The following is an 11,364-nucleotide window of genomic DNA, read 5'->3' on the forward strand; positions in this document are numbered from 1 at the left end:
TTAATCTAAGTATTATGGCTTCAGCCCTGTTGACATTCAAGCCAGATTTTAGTGCCTTTGTAGATGGGGCTGTAGATGGACCCTAAGAAAGAGTGATTTCCTGGCATTGGTTTACTGCAATAATTCTAGCTGTGCCCTGGTGCTTTCTCACCTCTCTTCCTTTGTGAAATGACAAACATTTTATTGGGGAAAGAATTTCCCAAATGTAGAAAGCCTGGAAGCCATTGAATTTCATCCCTGCATCCCTATAAATTCCTTTGCGCATTCATGCAAACAGCTAAATCTTACTTATGTTTATTCAGAAGTCACATCCCACTGTGTTCCATGTGGTTTACTTCCAGACAACTGTATGTAGGATTGCAGTGTCAATCACTAAGAAGAATATTCATCCTTCTTAGGCTCTTTTAAATATGTGTTCCTTTCCCTCTGAATAAACACCTTACCATTAACATTAAGGGACAAAATCTTCACTCTGACCCCCTTTTTTACTCTATGGTTTTAAAAACCATAGAGTTACAGTTCTAGAGAAGAATGGTTCCATCTTTAAAACAGCTTGAGACATAAAATAAGTACTGTTATAAAGAAATACAAAGGAAAGATGGAAAATGTAAGTCATCTTTTCACTATAGAGCTGAAACAGTCTCTAATAAATGCTTGTTGAAATGTATAAGCAGGCTTTAGGGAATAAAGGATAAGCTCAATGGACTGGAAGATTTAGCATTCTTTCCCCCCCTAATAATGATGAAAGTCACATGGCCTGCATCCCACGCAGAGCCAGGGCCGGTTGTTACTAGGCGGCCGCTGACGCGGCCGCCTCGGGCGCTGGCTGCTAGGGGCGCCATTCGGGCCTGACTTCCTGGTCGCGGCCGGCGATCGCCCGGGCGGTCGCCGGCCGCGACCAGGAAGTCAGGCCCGAATGGCCTAGCTGTGCTGTGCGCGAGGCCATTTTGCGCACAGCCAGAGAAGCCATTTTTGCCCTTAGTTTGTTACTAAGGGCAAAATGGCCTAGCTGTGCTGTGCGCACGCGCACAGCACAGCTAGGCCATTCGGGCCTGACTTCCTGGTCGCGGCCGGCGACCGCCCGGGCGATCGCCGGCCGCGACCAGGAAGTCAGGCCCGAATGGGCTATCTGCGCTGTGCCCGTGCGCACAGCGCAGATAGCCCATTCGGGCCTGACTTCCTGGTCGCGGCCGGCGATCGCCCGGGCGGTCGCCGGCCGCGACCAGGAAGTCAGGCCCGAATGGCCTAGCTGTGCTGTGCGCGTGCGCACAGCACAGCTAGGCCATTTTGCCCTTAGTAACAAACTAACAAACAAACTAACTGCCCTTAGTAACAAACTTAGTAACAAACTAAGTAACAAACTAAACAAACAGTCTGCCTTTTCGTAATCAATGTTTTTGTAGTCAGTGTCTTAAATTCATTGTGATATTTTAGTGGTAAATTTGTAAATACAGTACAGTAGAGTATCACTTATCCAAAATAAACGGGCCGGCAGAATGTTGGATAAGCGAATATGTTGGATAATAAGGAGGCATTAAGGAGAAGCCTATTAAACATCAAATTAGGTTATGATTTTACAAATGAAACACCAATACATCATTTTAGACAACAAATTTGGCAGAAAAAGTAGTTCAATACACAGTAATGCTATGTAGTGATTACTGTATTTATGAATTTAGCACCAAAATATCACAATGTATTGAAAACATTGACTACAAAAATGGCTTGGATTATCCAGAACGTTGGATAAGCGAGGCTTGGATAAGTGAGACTCTACTGTAATTACTACATAGCATTACTACACATGTAACTACTTTTTCTGCCAAATTTGTTGTATAACATGATGTTGTAGTGCTTAATTTGTATAATCATAACCTAATTTGATGTTTAATAGGCTTTTCCTTAATCTCTTCTTATTATCCAACATATTCGCTTATCCAACGTTCTGCCGGCCCATTTATGTTGGATAAGTGAGACTCTACAGTAGAGACTCTACTGTAGAGTCTCTGCTGTACTTAAACAGTTCTCAAGTATAGCATGAAAAGGAATAATGCTCAAATGCTTGGTCCATAACCAGGTCTAGCAAGGCTATTCCATGCTAACCATCATTTTTTGATTATCCAACGCTCTGCTGGCCCGTTTATGTGGGATAAATGAGACTCTACTGTTCTTGGATGGAGCTGCAGGCTGTATTTCTGCTGTGTTGTCATAAGCTAAAAGTTGTTCTGCGTCAGTCCCCTTCCTTATATGACGAGTTGGGTTTCTTAGCAGAAAATGTCAAGCAAGAAGAAGCCATCGGGAGCATTTCATCGTAAATGGAGGTTGCAGCATAGCCAAGAAGATAAGAGTCAAGCTAAAGCATTAAAAAGGTTTTTCACGACTTCACCATCATGCCAGACAGGAAAGCCAGAGACAACTAAATTGACTGAATCAGATCATGCTGATGACGGAAAGATACCAATCTCTGAGCCTCTACCAGGACCATCAACCAGTCAAGACCTTCTCACTGCAACTTCAGCAATACCATTACCACCTTCCTGTATTGGCATTACTGGGACTGACACTGAAGATGTGGATGAGGATTCATTAAGAGATGCAGCCCTGCCATCTACTAGTCGGCAAGCTATTGAATCGGTAAGTAGATTCAATTTAAAAATATTAGTGCAGATTTTTGGGAAATATAATTGGCCCTGGCCTGTCTTGTTCATTTTTTATGTAAAGATTGCATAACGAGGTATTATACTTATTGATCTTGCATTGCATTACATCTTAGAAAAACTTCTAGAAGTTAACATACACCCCCCTTTTTTTTCAGGAACAAAGAAGAGACCCTTTGTTATTTCTTTCCAATGATTGTGGAGAGTGGCCACTCAAAATAACTGATGAGGCACGGAAAATAATTGTTGAGCGAGGACCACAGCAAGTCAGAGGCATAAAGTTTCCTAAGGACATTCATGGCAGAAAATTTTCCCCATTTCATTATTCAAGGAAGTTGTGTAATGGAGAGCGTGTCAACAGATATTGGCTACAGTATTCTGTATCTAAAAATGCAGTGTTTTGTATTACTTGCAAAATTTTTGGAAACGACACATCCAGTCTTGCAGGTAGCCAAGGGTTTTCTAACTGGCGGAACTTGAGCAGGCTTTTGAGCAGTCACGAGAAATCCCGTCCTCATATGGAAAACCGTTCATCTTGGCGTGAGCTCTCGCAACGTTTGCATTTAAACAAAACTATTGATGCAGAGCATGAAAGACTTATTAATGCTGAAATTAAACATTGGGATCAAATTCTGAAACGCTTGCTATGTGCTACACGGTTTTTGGGGGTTCAAGGATTGCCATTTAGAGGGACAAAAGATGTTCTATTTGAACCTAATAATGGCAACTTTTTAAAATTGATAGAACATATAGCACAGTTTGATGATCCGATGGCTGAACATGTGAGAAGAATCACTTCCAAAGAAACACATGTCCACTATTTGAGTAAAAATGTCCAGAACGAGTTTATTTCTTTCTTGGCAGGCAAGGTCCAGAATAATATTTTGGAACAACTACATGAGGCAACATATTATTCTATTATATTGGACTGCACACCAGATATTAGCAACACCGAACAAATGACGTTGGTGGTTAGATTTGTTACATGTAAAGCAAATGAAGATATCTTGATTAAGGAACATTTTTTAGGCTTTGTTCCTGTTGCCAGTCCTTCAGGTGAAGGTATGACAGAAATATTACTCCATGAGTTGGAAGCACGACGTATTCCATTAAAAAACATGAGAGGCCAGGGATATGATAATGGTTCTGCAATGAAGGGAAAACATGTTGGAGTCCAGAGGAGGATCCTTGATTTAAATCCTAGAGCCTTTTATGTACCATGTGGAAACCACTCCCTGAACTTGGTCATAAATGATGCAGCTATGTCTTGCAAGATTGCAGCAGACTGTTTCGCCACCGTACAAGACCTCTATAACCTTTTTTCAGGTTCCCCAGTAAGATGGGGTACTTTGTTGAAGCATGTTTCAACTCTCACACTCAAACCACTTAGCAGTACTAGGTGGGAAAGTAGAATCGAAGCATTGTTGCCTTTGAGGTTCCATATTGAAGAAGTATATGATGCCGTATATGAAGCTTCTCATGATCAGAAATTTGATGGACTCTGTAGGAGCCGTGCTGGTGCTCTTCTTAAAAGACTGCAAAGCTTCACATTTCTGTGCAGCATAGTGACATGGCATGAGATCCTGCACAAGATAAATATTGTTAGTAAACAGTTGCAAAAAGTGTCAATCGATCTTCAAAATTCTATGGCTCTTATTAAGAGTGTGAAAAGTTTTCTAGAAAGGATGAGATCTGAAGAAGGTCTAAATAGCATCATTACAGATGCAAAGGAACTGGCAGAAAAAATCGATGCTACTGCCGACTTTGAAAACGAACAGGAAGCTCGACCGAGAAAGGTAAGCAGACAATTTTCGTATGAATGTAAAGATGAAGCTGTACATTCTGGCAAAGAGTCTTTTAAAGTGAACTTTTTTTTGTTGTGCTTGACACAGCAATATCCTCATTAAAGGAGAGATTTCAGCTAATGGACAACCATAGTGGAAGTTTCAAATTTCTGTATGACATTTCAAGCCTTGGGAAATGTTGGAATGAAAAAGAATTGAAGTACGCCTGTCAACGCCTTGAAACTGTTTTGACAGATGGAGAAGACCACGATGTGAATGCTGGTGATCTGTATACAGAGCTACAATTACTTGCAGATATGCTTCCCCCTGGAAGTCTCCCAGCTGATGCCTTGTCTTTTATAAATCATGGTTCGGAGGATGTTTTCCCAAATGTCTACACTGCATTGAGAATTCTGTTAACACTTCCAATATCCGTGGCCAGCGGTGAAAGGAGTTTTTCAAAATTGAAACTTATAAAAAATTACTTAAGATCTACTTTGAGTCAAGAGCGCTTGAGTGGACTATCAACCTTGGCCATTGAAAATAGCTTGTTGGATGACATGGACACAGATTCCCTAGTACATGAGTTTTCCAAATTGAAAGTCAGAAAAATCAGGTTTTAATTTTTACAAGTGTTCAAGTTAATTTGTGTTAAGGAAAACTGGATGTTAAAAAATTAAAATTGTTGCAAAGTTTATTAAAATATTTATTTATTAAATTATTATTATTATTATTTGTGTTAAGGAAAACTGGATGTTAAAAAATTAAAATTGTTGCAAAGTTTATTAAAATATTTATTTATTAAATTATTATTATTATTATTATTATTATTTATTAAGATTGGAGTTAATTCTATGTAATGTTACTATATGAACATAATGTTGTTAATAAACTTCTGGTTGTAAGGAAAACTCTTTTATCCATTCTATTCACCTCTACCTTCTACCTTTTATTTCTCGGTGATTGGGGGTTTTTTTGGGGGGGGGGGCACCAAAATCCTGTTTCGCTTACACTTGAAAATTTCCTTGGGCCGGCCCTGCGCAGAGCTTTGAAGATTAATCCTTGAGAACTGCTCCATGTTTAATTAGCTAATCATTAATTTTGATTAGTCAGATTAGACAATATGTTGGACTACTGCTGGAACATGCAGAGCATAATTTAAATGCTGAGTAATGTTATATCCTTGCTTGCAGATATTAATATCTACCCACACTAATGAAATATGTGTTTCAGTATTTATTTATCTGAGGCAAATCTGACAGGGGAAATGACTGTAGATGTAGCAGAACTGCATTTAATGGAGAGTGGAAAAATTAATACAAAGGAACAGATCTACTTTCTTTCTTTCTTTTTTCCCCCAAAGGATTTTGCAGGAGGATTGTTATATTCTCATAAAATTAGATGGAACCTCAGTGCAAAGGGAGGACGATAAAACATTATTTCACAGATATATACAAAATCAGTTTGTTGATCTTCTACAACATCTCAGTGAGCTATGGCTGCTATCAATACCGAGATTCCCATTTATTACTATAGATCACATTGCTTTTCTCACCTGTCTCGGACTTGCAAATGGACTGAGATAGAATCACACTCCTTCTACAACTCCACCCCAACAATTGCCCTATACTGCTTTCCTTTAGTTCTGAAAGGTACTCAGCCTATCCCAATTCAAGGGGATTATTACCTTTAATTATACAAGAATAAAGTAATGGTTGTTATGTGCAGAAATCTGTGTGCAACAGTCATATTACCCATGAATAAACTGCCCAAATCAATCAGGTTTTATAATTGATTATGCACAATCTTTAAACATATTTTTTGGGATATTTGCCTGGATTATTTATTGTTTGTTATGTCGAAATAGGCTCGGGGATCAATGTAGGTTTTAACCAACAATGAAATGTAATAAACAATGAATAATGCATGTCTAGAATTGCAGACCTTTTCAAATTTTTTCTTTTGCACAAAATCAATGTTAATGACAAGTATTTTAATGTTTATTATAAACTCACTCAGAATGCTGAGGCTGTATTCACAAACAATGGTTGGGGGAAAAACTCAGGACAGATATAGCATAAGGAAATATGTCATACCTTCAAGGCACTATCAGTTCTCAAGGGACTTTTACATCAGCTGAGGTCAGGAAGTGTTCGGTGTTAGGTGGACTTTCGTTAGGAAGAAAGAGTATGGAAACACGTGTATATAAACTGGAGACAACTGATGGTTAATAGTTTCTTCTTTTACAAAGAAGGAAAGATCTTCAGAAACATTCAGCAGAAATCTCTATAGTTTGTTGACAAACACATTCCAAAAGGTTGGATCATTAAGTAGTTTAGTTAAGGCATCACTACCTACATACATTTGTGACATGGAAACAGATGTGGGCTCTGTATTCTGGAATTCCCTCTCTTTGTCCTTGGACAATATAACAGAAGGAAAGGTGTGTTGCTAGCCTCCAATGAAAGGACACCATGATAACATCATCCTGGTGCTCATTGCTAGGGTTGGGAAAATCTGGATGGAGCCAGAGCTTATTTAAATCTGTGTAGCCACCTGTCCTCCCTCCTGGTGTTTGCTTTCAGCTCACTCTCCCACCTCTGACACAGTATAAACTTGCTGATCATTTTGAAGTTTGGTAAGATTTTTTCCATTTTCTTTGAAGTGTTGACTGGGAAAATGTTGATTCTGCTAGGGTGGCATCATAAACAGGTGGTCACTTGCCAGTTTGTGATGGGGGATAGGAGGAGTACAGCCAGCACATATGACACCTATAGGCCTCTGGTAGTGTCCCTATGCATCATGTACCCAGAAAGGCTGAGAAGGAAATTGTTCTTGGATCTAGCCTGAGAGTTTTTGTCCTCACCAGAAATTATGTGACTTGGGGTCGTGGACCCTGAGGATAGCCTTCCAGGAGATGGCTGGTGAGCAACACATGGTTTCAGTTCTTTCTGGGACTCAGGTGCTGTAATCCAGGGAAGCTGGGAAGGAGATCTTGGAGATACCAACTGCACTAGCTACTCCTGCACTAGTTTACTTGGCCACTTCTTACACATCTCAGAAGAAAACTAAATAGGTGATAGTTCAAATAAAATTGTGCATATTACTATCGAACCTTTGTATATGGTCACATTATTTCATAGGTTGGTCAGAAATTCCTCTTTGTTCACAGTGTCAGTTGCTCCAAGATTGCCAGGTTTTCAATACAGGCATCCCCGAGTTGCAAACATCTGACTTACAAATGCCTCACAATTACAAATAGGGGTGAGACAACAGAAAGTGAGAGAATTCTACCCCTAGGAAGGGAAATTCACTCCTGGAAGCATTAACATGAGGGAAAATTTGTCTCTACTAAAGCTTTATCACCAGTCCTTGTGATAAAGCCAAATTTTTCAAAATCCAATTATCACAGGGACAGAAAGCGAGCTGAAATTCCCTGAACAGGGGCACAGACAGCAAAACAAACTCCACAGGAATGTTAACTCTTCCCTATGCTATCCAAAGTGTGTGTAAGAGAGTGTGTGTGTGTGTGTGTGTGTACTCACCCCCCCCCCCCCCAGAGTTACACTTGTTCTGACTTACATACAAATTCAATTTAAGAAAATACCTACAGAACCTATCTTCTACGTGACTTGGGGGCTGCCTATATAGCAAGAAGGTATAACCGGAAATTGTGAGTATGGACTTGACAGTTAGGAAGTGGTGATTATAAAAATGATTAGTCTTTCAAGTGACACAGGACTATTGTTTCAAACTGCTTGCCTATATATTTCATTCTTCCTTCTCTGACCTGTGTGTTACCAATCAAATAGCTCATCAAGCTGCAAGGTAGGTATTTACTGTATCTAGTAATTCCTAGCAATTAGCAAATTTATGACTAGCCAAAATAAGAAAAATATAAATTGAAAATTTTGCATACAATACAATAGTGGTGGGACACGTGAGGTGGGCCTATATGCAGCCTTCAAGCCTTCAAAGAGAAGAATTCCTTGTGAGAAGTTCAGTCTTCTATGAGATCTCAAATCCTGTAGGAACCCCCCAAACACTGGAAAATATTATGATAACAAGCCAGCAAACAGCATGAGAAAAGGAATTTTATTTACATTAGGCATAATGTGGTGCTCAGCCTCCAATGGGAAAATGAGTACCACTTATGCATACAACAGATTCCTATCCTCCAGTGTTTGGCATATGATTTGAGCGAGGGTGTTAGCTCTGTATTAGATCTACATCCCCATAACTCATGACATCAAGTAAGAATGGACTTTGTGTAAACCCTAAGAATTAGTCTCCCTCCCTGCTCTAGAGGCATACCTTTCATCAAATTGGTGCCCTTTAGGTGTGTATTAGTGTTCCAGAATATTTCTACCAGGTGGCTGCGTGTTTAACATCAGCACATCCTACATGTCACAAGGTATGGTACAGAGTAGTCAAAAAGGCCATCAGAAAGAGGAGAAAATTCCTACCCAGCCATTAAATAAGTAGCAACCATCTGCACTACACATTGAGGAGGAATAATCTCCAGTTGAGTATTTCTAATGAAACAAGGTCAAGACCATGGCATGGGCTTATATGCCTTTTTTCTACCCCTGTGACTCCATGGCATGGAAGCCCAAGTATGGGGACAAAGTAGTTGAGAAGAAAAATTCCTCACAATTTGAGATGAAATTACCAGGTTTTAAAATTGTTTTCCAGGCAGCCAATTGTGAGACATTTGTTTCCCAGAGAGAGGAGTTGGGAGCATGCTGGACTGGGAGCTGGAAAATTATGACTCAGGTCTACACTGAGCTATGAAACTTAGTTCAAACACTATTTGTCAGAATCACCTATCTTACAAGCTATATAAAGGATAAGTAGGAAGGGATATATCTTTTTAAAAATCTTTAATAAAAACATGCTCATCAGGCCACCAATCATTGGATAGTTTCCCTTCTTATGGCATTGTACCTCCTTACCTCTAATCAATTTATTTAATTCACTCCCATATTTAGGGAGCATATCAATAAACCATACCATTTGCAAAAGTAAATTTGAAGCACTGATATCTTGTTCTTTTACATAAAGCATTATAAGAAGAAAGTATGATACATCATAATTCAGTTATCTGGGTTATTATAGATATACAATCACTTTTAGTCTTTTGAAACAACTTGCTTTGACAGGTGGAATTGTGTAGAATTCTCTCCAGAGTGCGATCTTCCTATTCATAAGAGATAGGTTCCAAGACATGGATGCCTCAAACTATGGTTAATAGCGAACCCTACATTTTGACTATATTTGAGACAAAATCATACTATAAACTCATACTGGGAGACCTAGGGAAGCCCAGAAATACAACTGGGGAAGGGATGTTCTTGGGGACTGTGGGTAAGTGAAGCCATGGATACTGAATCTGCAGGTAATGTAAAAAAAAAGTTTCAATTTTAGAAAGCAGAAATAGTACAACAAGCCCTATGAAACAAATGAACACCAAAAGGGGGTTCTGACAGAGCACACTTGGACAATATACTTTCTTTTAATATGGTATTTAGCTGCAGTTTTAATTACAAGAGTAGATTGTTGATGACATACATCCTATAAGTGCATTCCGGAACAAAATGGGAGATTAGAATTAATTCAGCCATTTAAAAAGTTAAAAGGGAAGTTCCTTATAAAAATGTCAATGGGCTATTGTCAAGCCTCATAAAGCCAACACAATTTAGCATTTCTGTGAAGTCATTGTGAATGTCTCTGTCCTCCTAATGTCATGCTGTCATCAGGCATTAACTTAAAATGAGTGAGAAGATTTTTGACAGAAGGTCATAATGTATCAGCAGTGCAAGCAACTGTAGTGGAAAAGATGGAGGCATTGATGGCAGGACCTGCAGTCATGGTAATAGCCTATAGTCTGCACTACAGGCAGCTTTAAATGTTATTTTGGGGAAAGTGAGTACTTTATCGAAAGGGCAAATGAAGTGAGATGAACTGTATTGAACTTACATCAGCATTCTCAACTTGGCGTCCTTTAGATATACGGATGAACTCTCTGACTTCCTCCCCATAAACATCTCTGTGCAAAGCTTTAAAACCATGTTTCTTCATCACACATATAGGCTCTTTCAAATAATGCATTTAAAAACACTTAGATATTTTTGGTTCCACAGGGTTGCACAGAAATGTCTTTGCTCTTTTGGCACATTTGTTCTACCACAAAAAGACTTTTGAATTTGGCTCGTAATCAACATAACTCCCCATATATTTGAACAGTGCCAAATTTAGCTATTCTGCAATAGAATCCCAAACTGGAGAAAGAGGCATTTGCCCCCTCTTATTATATGAGGATTACTCTCTCAAATCAAAGGCAAGTCTGTCAAAATTGGCTCCCACTGTTTTGCTTTGCCTTATACAGCACCAGTTCACCTCCAGATTTAACAATATAGAGACTATCTGAGGAATTCACTATTCTTTTTCTCATACTTATAGAAGAGTTGGAAAGGATGACAAGGATGGTCTCTTCCATGAAATAAGGCATAACTTCTGAGATATGGCCATGTAAGTCCTTTTTAAAGACCTCCAAAGTAGAGTCCACTCCACTGCTTTTCAAGGCAGTCTGTGCCACTGCTGATCAGCTCTTACTGCCAAGATGTTCTTCCCAATGTGTATGTGGAATCCTTTTTCTTATAGTTTGAATAGTTGGCCATATAATAATAAAACAGTGTGTGTACATGCCCCATTATTAACGGTGTTCTATGAAGATGTTAATGCTACATATTATCTTCTCAAGAAACATAATACTCGAGAATTATAAAAACTTCCTTAGTTAGGGTTTTCCCCAAATTATGTGTTGAACAGCTATCAAACTCCTATGATTTTTCTATCCTGAATTCAAAAGAGAATCTTTGGGAATACCATGGGGCACAATTGAACAGAGAAACTATTAACAA

The 11,364-nt window shown here is 39.1% G+C and overlaps 1 protein-coding gene and 1 long non-coding RNA gene across 2 annotated transcripts in view; one reads left to right on the forward strand and one right to left on the reverse strand.

Annotated features, from left to right (window-relative positions):
* LOC134299870 (uncharacterized) overlaps positions 1–11,364 on the reverse strand; it is a 68,790-nt gene that overhangs the window by 30,542 nt on the left and 26,884 nt on the right. The window lies entirely within an intron of this gene.
* LOC134299864 (zinc finger MYM-type protein 1-like) lies at positions 1,385–5,434 on the forward strand. The gene is made up of 2 exons (XM_062983840.1): positions 1,385–2,634; positions 2,816–5,434. The coding sequence occupies exons 1-2, from the start codon at positions 2,275–2,277 to the stop codon at positions 4,562–4,564; spliced, it is 2,109 nt and encodes a 702-aa protein (XP_062839910.1). The 5' UTR covers positions 1,385–2,274; the 3' UTR covers positions 4,565–5,434.

The sequence above is a fragment of the Anolis carolinensis genome, chromosome 1 (assembly GCF_035594765.1).
Source record: "Anolis carolinensis isolate JA03-04 chromosome 1, rAnoCar3.1.pri, whole genome shotgun sequence".
Taxonomy (NCBI): Eukaryota; Metazoa; Chordata; class Lepidosauria; order Squamata; family Dactyloidae; genus Anolis; species Anolis carolinensis.

Bases quoted from the DNA above. Each gene is read 5' to 3' on its own strand.
- LOC134299864 (XM_062983840.1), top strand. From the start codon at position 2,275: ATGTCAAGCAAGAAGAAGCCATCGGGAGCATTTCATCGTAAATGGAGG. The intron at 2,635-2,815 runs GTAAGTAGATTC...CTTTTTTTTCAG, and splicing joins GTCGGCAAGCTATTGAATCG to GAACAAAGAAGAGACCCTTT.